Source organism: Heterodontus francisci, chromosome 3 (genome assembly GCF_036365525.1).
Source record: "Heterodontus francisci isolate sHetFra1 chromosome 3, sHetFra1.hap1, whole genome shotgun sequence".
NCBI lineage: Eukaryota > Metazoa > Chordata > Chondrichthyes > Heterodontiformes > Heterodontidae > Heterodontus > Heterodontus francisci.
Window position 1 is genome coordinate 145,843,151 of NC_090373.1, and position 17,497 is coordinate 145,860,647.

Sequence of the window (17,497 nt, forward strand, 5' to 3'; positions counted from 1 at the left end):
GATATGGTCCACAATGTAGAATTAGCCTTAAAAGCAAAAAGAGCGACGATACCGGGTGTTATCAATCTAGAGTGTGATGAAAAGTTAAGCAAAGTGGACTTGTTCACAGTGGAAAAGGGAGACTTCATGTTGACCACAATGTTCTCAAAATGAAGGGGAACAATGAAGTTGATCTAGACAAATTGTTCATATTGATGAAGGGTTAAAAAAGAAAGTGCCATAAACCTGAAGACACAAAGCATATCATTATGGTAAAGTAGAGGAGGCATCGGTCTACATTTGACCGATGAGGCCTCCTCTACTCTACCATAATGATATGCTTTGTCAAAACCGGGTGCAGAAAATGTTCTAATCTGAGCACTAGGACTCCACAAAAAATTCACAAGACTACATTTATTTTGCATTTCCTAAAACACAGAATAGGAAATAATGGGCTGAATTTTAAGAGCCAGAGCTCAAAAAATGGCGCGCCGCATGCCAAAGATCCACCGTGATCTTAAGCGCAACGGTTCATTTAAGCAGCCAGGGCGGCCTACCCCCCGCCCCTCCTCCCCACCCCACCAAAATCACGTGGGATGGGTGGGCTGTCCATCACTGGCAATGGCGTCAGCTGCCTGTGGGAGGCACTGGCACAATTTTTAAAGGGCAGCCAGCCCAGCAGGCATATTTAAATTTTTAAAGAAAGATTCTCCCAAAACTAAATAAATAAATTTCTTACACCCCTTCCCACCCCCCCATAACAATTACGATAACTATTTGCCCTCCCCCCACCAAACACTTAGCTTTTACATCTGACCTTCTCCCCGAAATTGCACAATGTTTCAGGTTCAACCCCATCCCCTAACCCATCCCTGAGATGCATTATGTGTATTTGACCACGTCCAAACCCCCCCGCACTGATGAACTTACCTCCTACTCCCCTCCCCACCAGTGTGGCATCTCCTTTCCCAGGACAGGGATCTGAAGGTGCGGGAGTGCCAGCCGCCACACCGACGATCGTGGCGGGCCCTCAACATCTCCGGTATTTAAATGTATTAATTTTATTGATTTTCAGATTTAAATTGTGGTCCCAGTGGCGGGGGGTGCCGAGGTCCATGGTGGGCCTTATCTGGAGCCATCTTCAGCCCCCCTACCTCCACAGATCACGACATCGCGGGCTTGTTAAAATCCAGACCAATATCTTGTCCTTGGAAGAGGAACCAATTTGGATAAGGCCAAGACTCAAGTAACATTTATTTGAGAAAAAAGAAACAAAACTCCAACATTAAATGGCAGCGCCTGCTGTTTTCTTTCATATGGCTTGAAGTGATCAGCTAACCATTGCTACTGTGGCATCTGGCAGCTTCAATTATAAAATTCTTGTACAAATATAAGGCTCATTTAGGGTGTTGTTGTTTAAAGCAAATGGTAAACCACAAACAGTAAACAAAAAGGGTTGTTGTTCGTGTGTATATAAGCACTTTAGAACTTTTTGTAAATTTGTGGTTTGGATCACCAGAGCTCTGAAAGTTGAGAGACCTGCAGAATTGGGATTCTCCTTTTTGACCTTCTCCTGGAGCTACCACCTGCATTGCTCTCAGCCAAAATATCCTAAAACTCTGCAATTAAGACTCCTTTTATTTTTCTAACAACATGCTTTAGTAAGCTGCAAAAAAGAGACATGCTATCGAAGCTTTTCATCTTGCACTCATCGGGACATATGAAAGAATGCCAAATTTCAAACGCAGCAACCATTTATACTTCATCAGAAAAGGGTGCTGACTGGTCAAGACGTTGCCGTGGAGAATGCACCAGGCTACTGTCCCCAAGCTTTTGTTAAATTCAAAAAAGCTCAACGCCTAGACATATTCCTTTTGCCTGCAGAGGATGGGTCCTTGCGCATGAATATAAGTAGCTTCTAGCAAGCGTAAGTGAGCCACATTGCAAGCCCAACTGTTAAGTTGATTGTTAATCCAGGGTAATTTGAGGTAGACTGGTTAATATATGCATGGGGATTCCTACAGCTCCACATGCTATAAGACTGGCCTTATCGGCAATCTCGTAAATAGGGCCCAAGCCATTTCCTCACTGCGCAAGCTTGACACCGAAATAGGGCATATCAAAGTTATCCTGCGGGATAATGGCTACCCTGATCAGATCATTGTTCATTGTGTAACATGCATACTCATGAATGGGCCTAAGGCTGCCACCTTTGGACCTGGAAAGTGCCCAATCTACCTCAAATTACCCTGGAAGGGTAAGGTATCTCAAAAATTTGAGAACAGATGATGCTAGCCATTTAACACTGCTACTATGCAGTAGCAATACAAGTGGTATTTTCCACTAACAGGATGCTGCCATCAAACCAAAAAGACGTTCTGCCTACCACACAAATGATTAATGTGGTATATGAATTCCAGTGCCGGTGCAATGCCAGGTACTGAGACTGTACATCTCAATGACAGACGGATCTTCTCAAACAGCAGAACCCTTCAGCTGTTTGCAATAGGCAGAATACTGACCGCACTTAACCAGCCCGTACTTGCAGAACTCAGAACACAATGTCTAACATTAGATGTGATTCCGCAATTGGACAACAATTACTGAACAATTCCGGTGTGCTATGAATTACACTAACAACCAACTTAAGATTATCAGTCAGGCTTACTAGAAGCTACATATATTCAAACGCAGGAACCTGTCCTCTGCAGTCAAAAGGAACATGTCCAGGTGTTGCGCCTTTTCTGAATTTAACAAAAGTTTGGGGGACAGTAGTTCCCTGGTGCATTCTCCATGTAACACCTTGACCAATCAGAGTCAACTTGCCAACCAATTTGTACCCTTTTCTCATGCAGTATAAACAGTTGTTCCCTTTGAAATTTTGCATTCTTGCGTTTGTCTTGATGAGTACAAGACGAAAAGCTTCGACAGCATGTCTCTTTCAACAATACTCAAGTTCTGTACAATGAAGCGAATTTAGTAAGCCTTAAGTTGCAGTTATATTGCGGTCTGGATCTTGGGAAGAGTGAGCTGATTTGTGTTGTTCTTCTACATTTACTTTCAAAATGTGCAGCTCGTCTGCTGGTATTTTGGACATTCTGCATGCATGTGTAGTGTTGTATGAGGTTATATCACAACATGACTAGAGAGAGAATGGCAGCACGCGTGGGTGATGATGCATCATCCTGACAAGTTGTTGTTGTATATGAAACATAGTACATTTAGATTGAGCGCCTCTGGGATTCAAGCCCTATTCTACAACGTCATCTCATTATTTTGACTAACACATCGTGTGGTACTGAGCGATTTTGACATTGTTGGAGGTATCATCTTTCAGATGAAATATTAAACCAAGAACATGTGTGCCTATTTTGGTGGACAAAGTTCCAATTGTACTTTTTGTAAGAACAGCAGTGAGTTCATCTCTCAACCAATATCAGAACAGATTAAATGCTAATTTATCTGATTTTCTGCATGCACATTATCTCTGCTATGTTTTCTACAAAACAACAGTAACTGCAATTCAAAATTAACCCATCGGCTATAGAGCACTTTGTGACAGCTTGAGGATGTTAAAGGCACGGTATAAATTCAAGTTCATTCATTAATAATAAACAAAATTGTATCTGTGACAATAGTCAGAACCCAACAGCACTTTGACCTTTTCCTCTTGGAACCTTCAAGGCCTGGACTTGTATACATACATTCCTCCTTAGTCTAACCCTAAGGTAGGAGAAGCCACACTGGATTGTTACAAGATACAAAGGGCTATATTTTCACCTTGCCGCCCGGACAGAAAACGGATATCGTGAATTGGCCGTGTTACAAGGATTTTGTTTTTGTATTAAAACTTAGAATTCTGTGTGTTTTTAAAAAAAAACTGAAAAAGGAAACCAGCAAGGGGTTTGACCTCCTCAGTGGTTTTTGAATGACAAGGGAGACTCCATGTCTGTACGTGTGACCTGTTCAGGAAGGTTTTGCTTTCACTTTGTACCTTTTAAAAACCAGTGAGTTGGACAAAGAGCAGACATTTGAAATTTGGTTTTTGACCTGCCTGCAGATCAGAGAGGAAGACCCAGAAAAAGTGTTATCCCTCTCTGTAATGGAATCCTGCATCGTTTGAGAAGAAACCTGTATTTCAAAGGTAGATTTCTATTGCCTCCTATCTCTGAAGAATCCCTGCATCAAGTGCAGTTCCTGTTGCCTCCTGTGTGTTAAGAATTCCTGAAATCTGAAGAAATCTTCTACTGCTATACTGTTGCTGTAAGATCTAAGCAGACCTGTTGCTACACGGCTGATGGAAGACCTTATATGAAGCCTGCTGCAGTTAAATTGCCTTGAACGCCACCCATTACAGACTGTTCATTTACCTCGCCTGGAGAGACTTCGAGTGGCATCCAACTATTCGACTCTGGGACACCTTACCAAACCTAAGAACTTCCTACCAAAACATGACAAACGAAGTTATTTTATTATTCCTTTTATTCCTATGTAACAGTTGTAAACCAAAATCTTTTCCCCCTGGTTAATAGTTTTTTTAAAAATCTATGTGTGTGTGCATGAGGGCTAGGGAAATAAAGAGCTTTTCGTATATAGATTTTTCTCATTACTGGTTAAGATCTGTTTTTATAATAAATAGTAAATTTTGTTGTTGACTAAAGAAACCTGGTTGGTGTGCTTTATTCTGGGGACAAATAAAGCATGTAATTGGCTATTCTTCGGTAGGTGGGAAAATTGATTGATCTGCTGTGACCCGTGGAGATGTGGGACTGAAATAACAGTGTACTCCTCTTGCCTTGGTCGTAACAGCAGCCACCCATTATAGAAGCTGCTCAATTACCATTTCTATTCATTTCAATCAATTCATTTTATTTCTACCATCAATTCAAATATAATGATCACCAAAGATACATAGAAGTACATTGACATTACACGAAAGAGGCCATTTGAACATGTTGGCATATAAGTCCATACAGGAGCAAAAAGATCTAATCATATTTGCCTGCCCTGTCTCTAATTCTTTAATCTCCTTTGCCTACATCTAATCATGCAATTGAATCCTAAATGTTGACATAGCTTCTACCTCAACCACTAACCATGGAAATGAATGCCATAGTTTCATAACTCTCTGTGTAACATACCCAAGTATGATGATACAAAGCTAGGTGGAAAGTAGGCTGCGAAGAGGACACAAAGAGGCTGCAAAGGGATATAAATTAAGAGATTGGGCAAGAAGGTGGCTGATGGAGCATAACGTGGAGAAGTGTGAAGTGATTCACTTTGGTAGGAAGATTGGAAAAACAGAATTTTTTTTTAAAAGTGAGAGTCTAATAAATGTTGCATTCAGAGGGCCTGGGTGTCCTAGCACATGAATCACAGAAAGTTAACATGCAGGTTTCAGCAAGCAATTAGGAAGGAAAATGGTATGTTAGCCTTCATTGCAATGGGGTTGGAATATAAGAGTAAGGAAGTTTTGCTGCAATTATGCCAGGCTTTGATAAGACCACACCTGGTGTACAGTTTTGGTCTCCTTACCTATGGAAGGATATATTTATCTTAGAGAAGGTGTAACCAAAGTTCACTAGATTGATTCATGGTATAAGACATCTGTCCTATGAGGAGAGATTGAGTAGAATAGGCCTATATTTTCTGGAGTTTAGAAAAATAATAAGTAATCTCATTGAAAAGAATAAGATTCTGAGAGGGCTTAACAGGGTAAATGATAAGAGGCTGTTTCCCCTGGCTAGAGAGTCTAGAACTGGGGGACATAGTCTCAGCATAAGGAGTCAGTCATTTAGGATGGAGCTTTGGATAAATTGCTTTACTCAGAAGGTTGTGAATTTTTGCAATTCTTTACCCCAGAGGACTGTGGATGCTCAGTTGTTGAGTATATTCAAGACTGAGATCATTAGATTTGTGGGAACTGAAGGAATGAAAGGATATTGGGATAGGGCAGGAAAGCAGAATTGATGTAGAAGTTCAGCCATGATCTTATTGAATGGCGGCGGAGGCTCGATGAGCTATAAGGCCCACTCTTGAACTGATTTCTTACGTTCTTATGTAAAGAAGCTCCTCTTGCTCTCTATTCTAAATTTTGACACAATGCAAGTTGTGGACAAATCAAAATCATAATGGCTTTAGTAGGAAATATTGTTTTGACAAGTTTTAAGTTATAACTGTGTTTTTGCAAAGCACTTGGCTTTTAAAATCGAAAGGTTTATGTATTTCATGAGAAGAAACAGGGCAGACTCGTCTCTGTGCTCAATATCATCATAACTTGTATATCGGTAAAATATTGTCAACCCTTTATTTTAACAGTAACTTGTAATCCTATATATGCAAGATCACCTTTTTGGTGCAGCCCAAATATCATGCAAATGCCTGTCCTCCACTCAGTGGACTGGTCGAGAGCATGGATTCATCAAGTGAGGGAGTGTGAGCTCTGCTTGGTAGTGCAGCAAGCTAGAGCTCCAGCACGTTGTACCACAATACCTCCCATGCAATTTTGTTTTCAAATGTTTGCATAAAAGTACATTCAATCCTTAAACATACTTGAAGGCAAAATTCAAGGAATATCTCACAAGGCAAAACACTTCCTCAACCACTATGTCCCCCATGTTTCCACTATCCAAACCACTAACCACAATCTTTTGGAATGACTGCCCCTCCCTAAGAAAACTTAACACTATTTAAACAACTGCCTTCCTAATATCCTGCTGTAGTTACAATGTTAATAACACTAAAAGAGCTGGAAGCTCTATGCATAACAACACTGAGCACAAAATATTTGCCCTTAAAATAGTATTGCACTGATTTTTAATCCTATATATTTGACTGGAAAACAGCAGCTAAGAAGCTCTTTCCTACAGCCCTGATGAGGAGCAGCTAACCTATAACCCATTCTTTACAATTTCCCCGCAAATATAATTAATGGGGAATTAAGGCTAAAAATGTTGCAGATGTACAGCAAGCTAGCTGATATAAGAGCAGAGAAATATAGTTTAGAGTTTCCAATTGATCAGTACACTAGGGGCTGGATTTTGTGCTGGAGTCAGGGCTCCCGGTGCCAGGCTGAAAAGGCGGGGGGAACCCCATCTTTAAAGATTTTAAAGGACCAGAGAGCCGCCTCCAAGGACTGCCGGTCAATCACAGGGCCGGCAGCTCAGCAGTAGCGATAGCGCCACCGGGAACGGTGGCCATTACTGGTACTGCAGAGGCCTCGGACCCAGGCCCAGCACTGGAACCCCAGAGAAGAGCAAGGTGAAGTGGGGTCACCGGGGCCAGTCCAGAAGGCTCAAGTAAGGTGGGATGGGGGGGTTTATCTTAAGGTCGAAGAAGAAGGGGGTCCCAGGGGCTGAACTGGTTCTCAGTGGGGCTGCTCCTTGGGCCACAAATTGCCCACAAAGGTCGGATGCCCCCAAGCTCGCAGGGAGGCTGCCTCGGTATACAAAGTGTCCCTCCTACCTCTGTTAAGCGGCAGTGGGAAGAGGCCCTTAATTAGTCGTTAATAGGCCACTAATGGGCCTCAATTTGCCTCAGAAAGATCACTGGGCGACAGGCCCTCCTTCCCGCCGCCTGCCTCGCCACGATTCTCCGTGCCTCTCCTCCCGCCTCCGATCCCGCCTCCTGAATCTTAGGAAACGAATGCTGAGGTGCTACATTTTGTCGGGGGTGGGGAGCGGGGGGAGGGTTTGAGTAACGGGAAATTTAGAAATCCAAAAAAAGAGATCAGGACATCGGAGCATGATAGTGATGTGGGTAAATGCCAACAGAATGGGACAGGAAGAGACAGAGAGTTTAACAAAAACTGTACATAGGCAAATAAGGTTATTGCAGGGATTAGAGGTAAAAAATGAAATTAAAGTTCCTTTATCTGAATGCATGAAGCATCTGTAATATGATAGATGAACTAATGGCGCGAATAGAGGTAAATGATCTAGATCTAATTGCCATTACAGAGACATGGTTACAAGGAGATCAAGGTTGGGAAATGAATATTCCAGCATACACAATTTTTCAGAGAGACAGACAGAATGGCAAAGGAGGAGAGGTAGCCCTGATGGTAAAAGATGACATTAGGACATTAATAAGAAGGGATCTGGCCTCAGAAGATCATGAAGTAGAATCAGTTTGTGTGGAAATTAGGAATAGCAGGAGTCAGAAAACACTGGTGGGAGTAGTTTACAGGCCCCAAAACAGTAGGTATATTATTGGACAGAACAATAAACAGGAAATTATTGGAGCATGTAAAAAAGTTAATGTATTAATGGTGGGGGAATTTAATCTGTATATAGACTGGGACAATCAAATTGGCAACAATGGTATAGATGAGTTTGTAGAATGTTTTCGTGACAGTTTCTTGGAGCAATATGTTGCAGAACCTAACTGGGATCAAGCTATCTTAAATCTCGTATTGTGTAATGAAGCAGGGTTAATAAGCAATGTCATAATAAAAGATCCACTAGCAAATAGTGATCATAATACCATTGAATTTCATGTTAAGTGATACATTTCAATCACAAACAAGAATCTTCAACTTAAACAAGGCCAATTACAAATGTATGAGGGGAAAACTGGCTAAGGTTAATTGGGTAAATAGACTGGAAAGTATGGCAGTAAATGAACAGTGGGAAACATTTAAAGAAACAATTCAAAGGATTCAACAAAAGTACATTCTGTTCAAAAACAAAAGCTCGTCATCCGGGCTCACTCAGGAAGTTAAGGAGGGTATTAGACTAAAAGAGGCTTACAATGTTGCAAAAAATATTCGCAAGTCTGAGGATTGACAGTGCTTTAGAAACCAGCAAAGGGCCACCAAAAAGTTGATAAAAATGGAAAAATATGATAGCAAGCTAGCCAGCAATATAAAAACAGATTGTGAGAGCTTTGATAGGTATATAGAAAGGAAGAGAGTAGCTAAAGTAGACATTGGTCCCTTAGAATTAGAACATTACAGCGCAGTACAGGCCCTTCGGCCCTCGATGTTGCGCCGACCTGTGAAACCATCTGACCTACACTATTCCATTTTCATCCATATGTCTATCCAATGTCCACTTAAATGCCCTTAAAGTTGGCGAATCTACTACTGCTGCAGGCAGGGCGTTCCACGCCCTTACTACTCTCTGAGTAAAGAAACTACCTCTCACATCTGTCCTATATCTATCACCCCTCAACTTGAAGCTATGTCCCCTCGTGTTTGCCATCACCATCCGAGGAAAAAGACGCTCACTATCCACCCTATCTAACCCTCTGATTATCTTATATGTCTCTATTAAGTCACCTCTCCTCCTCCTCCTCTCCAACGAAAACAACCTCAAGTCCCTCAGCCTTTCCTCGTAAGACCTTCCCTCCATACCAGGCAACATCCTAGTAAATCTCCTCTGCACCCTTTCCATAGCTTCCACATCCTTCCTATAATGCGGTGACCAGAACTGCACGCAATACTCCAGGTGCGGTCTCACCAGAGTTTTGTACAGCTGCAGCATGACCTCGTGGCTCCGAAACTCGACCCCCCTACTAATAAAAGCTAACACACCATATGCCTTCTTAACAGCCCTATTAACCTGGTTAGCAACCTTCAGGGATTTATGCACCTGGACACCAAAGACAGGAGAAATCATCATGGGGAATGAGGAAATGGCAGATGCATTGAACAAATATTTTGTGTCTGTCTTCACACAAGTTCCATACCAGAAAGAAGCAGTAACTCAGGGGCTAAAAAGAGAGAATATTATGGATATTGATATCAGCTGAGAAAAAGCATTGGAGAAACTTGAGGAACTAAAATCCTATAAGTCCCCAGGAACAGATGGCCTATGTCCTAGGGTTCTAAAAGAGCTGCAGAGATAGTGGATGCCCTGGCTATGATTTTCCAGAATTCTGTAGATTCAGGAATGGTCCCATCAGATTGAAAGTTGGCAAATGCTACACCGCTTTTCAAGAAAGGAGAGAGAGAGAAAACTGGGAACTACAGGCCAGTTGGCCTAACATTGGTCGTTGGGAAGATGCTGCAAACTATTATTAAAGAAGTCTTAACATTCCACTTGGAAAAGCATAGTATGATTAGAACAAGTCAGCATGGTTTTACTAAAGAGAGATCTTGTTTGACAAATTTATTAGAGTTTTTTGAGGATGTAACTCGTAGAGTAGATAAAGGGAAACTAGTAGATGTAGTATACCTGGATTTCCAAAAGGCATTTGATAAGGTGCCACACAAATGACTAGTAGGCAAGATAAGGGCTCATAGTGTTGGGGGTATTATGTTAGCATGGATAGAGGATTGGTTAACAGATAGGAAGCAGAGAGTGGGCATAAATGGGGCATTTTCAAATTGGCAGGCAGTGAATAGTGGGGTATGCAAGGATCAGTGCTAGGGCCTCAGCTATTTACACTCTATATTAATGACTTGGATAGAGACAGAGAGTAATGTATCTAAGTTTTCTGATAATACAGAGCTCGGTGGAAAGGTAAGCTGCAGGGAGGATGTAAAGAGGCTGCAAAGAGATATAGACAGGTTAAGTGAGTGGGCAACAATGTGGCAAATGGAGTATAATGTAGGGAAGTGTGAAGTTGTTCACTTTGGTCGAAAAATAGAAAAGCAGAATTTTTTTAAAAGGTGTGAAACTCGTAAGTGTTGATGTTCAGAGAGACTTGGGGGTACTCGTACAAGGAATGCACAAAGTTAACATGCAGGTGCAGCGGGCAATTAGGAAGGTAAATGGCATGTTGGCCTTTATTGCAAGGGGATTGGAGTACAGGAATAAAGAAGTCTTACTAAAATTGTAGAGGGCTTTGGTGAGACCGCACCTGGAATACTGTGTGCAGTTTTGGTCTCCACACTAAGGAAAGGATATACTTGCACTGGAGGCAGTGCAGCTAAGATTTACTAAATTGGTCCCTGGGATGAGGGGATTATCCTATGATGACAGGCTAAGTAAATTGGGCCTATATTCTCTGGAGTTTAGAGGAATGAGAGGTGATCTAATTGAAACATACAAGGTTCTGAAATGGCTTCAAAGGTTAGAAGCTGAGAGATTGTTCCCACTGGTCAGGGAATCTAGAACGCGGGGGCACAGTCTCAGAATAAGGGATCAATCAGTCAGGACTGAGATGAGGAGAAATTACTACATTCAAAGGGTTGTGAATCTTTGGAATTCTCTACCCCAGAGGGTTGTGGATGCTCCAACAGTGAATACATTTAAGGCTGGGACAGATAGAATTGTGGTCTTGCGGGAATCAAGGGATACGGGGAGCGGGCAGGAAAGTGGAATTGAAGCCTAAGGTCAACCATGATCGTATTGAATGGCGGAGCAGGCTCGATGGGGCCATATGGTCTACTTCTGCTCCTATTTCTTGTGTTCTTGTGTCATCTATGTTCTATGCCTCAGAAACATGGACAATAAATAAAGAGACTACTGATAGGCTGAATGCATTCGTGATGTGGACATATCAGAGGATGTTCTGCATATCTTACACAGATAGGAAGATTAATGAAGTAGTGCTGGAAATGGCTGGAGAAAAGAGGAAATTAATGCATAACATCAAAGAGAGAAAGATACAATACTTCAGTCACATCATTAGAGCAGAAGGTAGACAGAGATAATTATTGGAAGGAAAGATCGATGGAAAACGTAGGAGAGGGAAGCAGAGAAGAAAATGGATGACAGATATAATGGACTGGATACAGTTGACCTATGCAGAATGTGTAAGAATAGCACAGGACAGACTGAAGTGGAGATTCATGACAGTCAACGTTCTGGAAGAGGACACCACAAACAAACGAATGAGTAAAGATTTTTCTCCTCATCTCAATCTTAAATAGCCATTACCTTATCCTGAGACTATGTCCCCCTAGTTCTAGATTCTCCAGCCAAGGAAAACAGCTTCTCAGCATCTACCCAGTCAAGCCCTGACAGAATCTTATATGTTTCAATGAAATCACCTCTCATGCTTCTAAACTTTTTAAAAAGTTCTTTCATGGGATGTGGGCGCCGCTGGCAAAACCAGCATTTATTACCCATCCCTAATTTCCCTTGACAACTGAGTGGCTTACTCGGCCATTCAGAGGGCAATTAATAGTCAACCACATTGCTGTGAGTCTGGAGTCAGATGTAGGCCAAACCAGGTAAGGATGGTAGATTTCCTTCCTTAAAGGACATTAGTAAACCAGATGGGTTTTTACGACAATCAATGATAGTTTCATGGCACCATTACTGAAACTAGCTTTCAATTCCAGATTTTTATTAATTAATTGAACTTAAGTTCCACCAGTTGACACGGTGAGATTTGAACCCATTTCCCCAGGACATTAGTCTGGGCCTCTGTATTACTAGTTCAATGACATTGTCTGCTCACTTCAACTAGCCTCAGCCAGTGAGGAAAATTCCTGACTATCCAATGACCTATGTTTTAAGGAAAGAATAGGAAAACCTGCTTTTATATAGTACCTATTATGATCCTAGAGCATCCTAAAGCAGTTCACAGTCAATGCGTACTTTTAAAGTGTTGTCACAGTTGTACAGAAATGCAGCAGCGAAACTGCATACAGAAAAGTTCCACAAACAGCACTGAGATAAATTACCAGATAATTAGTTTTTTTTGTTAGTTGAGCAATAAATGTTGGCCAGGACAATGGAGGAACTTCCCTAATAAATAGGTAAGTAAGTGTATGTGTGTTTATACACGTGCGCGTGTGCTGGTGTGTGCATGTGTGTGTGAATAGGATTGGGCTCAGATGACTCCAGAATTAAGTGGCCTCATGCATAAAGAATGGCTAATTAAGTGAGGTTCTAAAAAGCAGTTAGCAAAATTTTCAGGAAAGGGGGAAAAAATGAAGGGAAAACTTATGACTATGTTCTGATCTAACATTTCCATTTCACACAAAATCCACAAACAAGATTACCAATGTGGTGTTTAATTATGGATATCTTTGTGTTGGGGACTCAATAACAGTAGAAACTGAATTTAGTCTACCAAAATTCATTTAATATAAAACCATTACAATCACCAAAATAATAAGATATTTATCCCATCAGTTTGAGTTGAATTTGAACTTATGCCAGGGGAGGGGTGTGGCAGAAAAGCTGAATCTTCAGACTCTATAATTTACATAGTTCCCTGGTAGATCTCTCAGGGCACTTACGTCAAAAGGTAAAAATTGTTATAAGGTAAATTTGTAAAGTTCCTTTCTTCCACTTATTTATGTGCCTTACAAAGTAGAAATATTAAATTACTAATAGCTTGAATGAATTTTCATCTGCACCAAAGCAAACAAAATTCAAGCCACAATTCCACCTACTACTCTGGTACAATCCCCCTCTGTCTGGTTTTTGGACTTGGCAAAAAGCACTCAGAAAATCAACATCAGATTCAACACTTCCACTTGCAGTAAATTTCATAAACCCAAGCTTCAACTTTCAGAATCCAAAATAAATCATGAAAGTCTTAAGCCCCATATGTGCATCTTTGTCAGATACAAATGACGTGATGACTTTGGAAACTAAAATACCTTTAAAGTTTGAAAAGCAATAGAATTCTTCATGTTTTCTAAAATGAAAATAATATGAGCACACAGAAGCAGAACAGCAATCAGAACACGGCTTTGCTATAGTATAATTTATACTGTTGAGAATTAAAAATGATCACAAACACTGGGTGAACCTTGTTCTAAATCCAGGCACACAGTAAAACCTACTGACCTACATATTAGGATACAATAATTGGATTTCAAATGAGCCGTGTTACAACTCCAGGAGGCAGGTAACCCTTATTTTTCTAGAGAATTTTCAATTAACAAGGACTTCAACAAATGAAAAAGTTTAAAACTGTGGGTGACTCTTGCACTTTCATTTTGTAGAATGATTGTTTTTCTCACAAGGATTTGTGGCAAGCAGCAGAAGGGTAGCTTGGCATTTATTCCAATGCGATCTTTAAATTTAATTGTATTACACCTGGAAATAATAAAATTGTAATGACAAGCAACCAACTTGAGGAACGCTTTCCAAACTTGCAGGGTCAAAAAACCGCAATGTCATTGAAGTGAACACGAATACAAGAAATGTAAACTCAAGGTGCAACATATTTTCCTTTAATTGGAACAGTTGTACTGCCATTTAACAGAACCACATCATAGATCTTGCCACAGTCAAATATTTTCAAATAAAGTTTATAATATTTACCTATTCAATTTTACCAGCCCATTTTCAATACCAACAGGTAAACAGGAAGGTAAAAGTTATAGTTCTGATATAACCAATTAAAGTGATTCCATTAAGAAATGTTTCCATTACAAGTGGCCATTGACAAATCCCACTTACCCATAACAAGTGCTCCTACAAAACATTGATACACCAAGTGTGACAAATCTCACTGGGTATTACTGAAAGGTAGTCTTTCACCTACATTAACTTTTTATCTACTAAATACATTTTTTAATTTTGACAAAGAATTTTTAAAGTAACTTTCAATACTAAATATGAAACTAAACTTGCAAAAAATTGGAGATTCAATTTTAAGTCCATATACATGTGTTTGATTCAAAAACACTAGTGAATGCTATCTTCTTTGAACTGGAAGATGGTACAATTCAGTCATAGTTATTTCCACAGATGCAGCTGATGCTAATCATCGATGGAAAACATTGTCCATGGAAACATGCTTAAGTGGCAATGGAAGGCAACCCTCCCTGACTTGTTTACCACTTTGTTTCACTCATGAGGCTGGTAAAACCAACCCCTATGACAAGTATGAGTATGAACAACAGGTTGTGAACGGGGTTTGAATCATTTCAGGGCTCAACATTCCAAAACTGCTCTAGGTTTTTATAAAAGGAATTACTTGATTTCCCTTGTCAACCTGCAGTTAACTCAAACAAGGGTACAAACATATGACAAATCCTTCAAATAATACAGAAACAGAAAATGTTGTCTGTCTGTGTAAAACTATGTCCATGGACTACATGGGTCATACCAGAATATACTAAGACACTCCAATATAGTGGCCTAAGTTTTATTACTGCGCTGCAAATCTCAGCTGCGCACTTTGAAGTTGGCGGTCCGCCCGCACGAAGCGGCAGTTGCTGAGCCCCTGTGATATTTCGTGCGGGGGCTCATTTAACTGGAGGGGGTGGAATGGTCGCCCCTGATAACATAGAGGGGGCAACCTCTCCATCCTCCAAGCCCTTATCGCCAATTTAATTTTTTAAAGAGCACAGCACCTTGACTTTAAATAAAAACTGTCAATTGAACATCAAAGCCCCTCTTCCACCTACCCACCCAATGATGAAACAATATATTTATTTCCCTCGCCCTCCCCGAAAAACCACTTTTGCCGGTACTACCTTTCACCCCCAAACTTTATAATCTTTGCCCTTCAACCCCTTCCCACCATCCCCTCAGCCAATGGAAAAAGTTTTCAGAACGGAGTTCCGAAGGCACAGGAGTTCAGGCTGGCGACCGGAATATCGGCGTGGGATGTCCACCCGGACAAGGTAAGTTTATTTCCATGTGTTTTAATTAATTTTAATATTAAAATGAAGGGGGGGGGTGGCTGCACCAAGGCCTCACCGCCACTGGTAAAATGCAGCGGGGCCTTCTCGGCATCAGGGGTTGTGGCGGGCCTCTCCCGCAAGAATTTTCTGGGCCACCCAGCCATGAACCCCGACGTCGGAGGGCTAGTAAAATACAGCCCAGGGCTTTTGAATTACAGCTTGCACATCTGGTGAATTCTCTGGGAAATTCTAATATTCTAAATTACAGGAACACACAGAACCAGTAGCCATGACTTAATTCATGATACTTTGGAAATGAGCGAAACAATCTACTGCAGTATTTTCTAGTGCTGAAAATTCCCCACAAGTATCCAAATGGTTAATAGCTAAATAATGTTACACAGAATCATGAATGATGCTTCCCAGAAGTGCAGCCAGTTGGAAAAATGAATATACAAACTGAAAATTGTTAGCAAGACCACTGAAGATATAGATTAGATGTACACCATAATCACAGCCTTTTATAACCAAGAATTTTGTTGGCAAAGCACAGCGGAAGAATTTGACCATAATGGCTAAGCTCTTGGCTATGAGCTCCTATACAGGACTTTCATGCATACGCTTTAAGTCTCTAATTGCTTTCTTCACACACTCATAAATGAAAACACACCAAGGAAAGTACAGCAACAATGAATCGCAGGCAGGCGCTGGTAACATTTTTAAAGGGCTGCCAGCCCTGCTCAGAGACTGCAGAGTTGAACCCCGCACTCCTCCCACTACATTGAAAATAAATGTTAGCCCATATCCAACCCCCCCACAAATACACCGAAATTGAAGAGTTGACCCCTTCTCCCGACAACTGCACAAACTGCAGAGGTCAGCCCTCTACCCCACCCCCCCACAACTGAACAAAGTGCAGAGGTTACCCCTTCCCTGCCCCCCCAACACAAGAAATGCAGAGTTGACCCTGTTCCCCCCTCCCACTACACTCAAAATCCTGAGCTCCCCACTTCCCCACCTCGGTGGCGCCAGCTTTCCCTAGACGGGAAAGCAAAGGCATGCGAGTACCTCCCATCGCAAAGATGATTCAGATCTGACAGTAAGATCGCGGGTATTTCAATTTAAATGCATTCATAGAGTTTATTTAAATAATTAAATTCGAGTCCCGTCGCTGAGTGATGGAGGAGCCGCCATGGAGCTTCGCCGCCACCAGGAAGATCGGGCCTGGCAAAACGGCGTCAGGCTCCATGGCGGGCCGCTGCCGCTCCAACCAGGCGGCTTCTTTGGCCCTCGGCCACCCAACCAGCCACATGTAAAATCTGCGTGGAGGTGGGCGAAGGCCCTTAAGTGGCCACTTAAGGGCCTTGATTGACCAGGGGCAGGCGGGCCATTTTTCTCCCCCGCCACCCTACGTAAAATGGCAGCGGAGGTGGGAGTGGGTTGGCTCCATTTTACGCCACCCGCCCCCATCTCGTCGCGGTGGCGTAAAATTCCGGCCAACATCTTTCCAACTTTTTGAAAAACAAAAATGGAAATCAATTTATAATTTTACAATACTCTCATACAATGAATAAAATGATCTATTTGTTTGCAAAATGTACCTTGCAGAGATTATACTCCAAATCAAAGCAACGGAATATTTTCAATCACTTGTTGTGTAACTGTATATATTTGCTCACCTGAACTGTGGAACTGATCTCTGCAGCAAATCCTCCTGTTACTGGAGCTTCATGGCTAATCAGCAACCGTCCAGTTTTCACAACAGACTGAAAGAGAAGCAGAAAAATGAAATGATTTGACACATAAATGCATATCCATAAGTGTTATGGTGGAACTTGTTTGCCAATAGGGACACATTTATGTTTATGGAGATGCAGGTCTCAGAACAATGTGACTGAAAATTGAAGAGGAAGATTTACTTTACCCAACACAATATCAATTAGGTTCAGCACCTAAATGCACAAAATGTGGCATGGCTCCTTCAACCCACAATAATAGTGGCTTAAATATTATTTTACTTCCACCACAGTT

The 17,497-nt window shown here is 41.4% G+C and overlaps 1 protein-coding gene across 2 annotated transcripts in view; it reads right to left on the minus strand.

Annotated features, from left to right (window-relative positions):
- Window positions 1-17,497, minus strand: part of bckdhb (branched chain keto acid dehydrogenase E1 subunit beta) — a 372,243-nt gene that overhangs the window by 76,448 nt on the left and 278,298 nt on the right. For both annotated transcript variants that reach the window (XM_068026695.1, XM_068026696.1), the window contains exon 9: window positions 17,146-17,232. In XM_068026695.1, coding sequence (XP_067882796.1) covers window positions 17,146-17,232 — 87 coding nt within the window. The remainder of the gene's footprint in view (window positions 1-17,145; window positions 17,233-17,497) is intronic.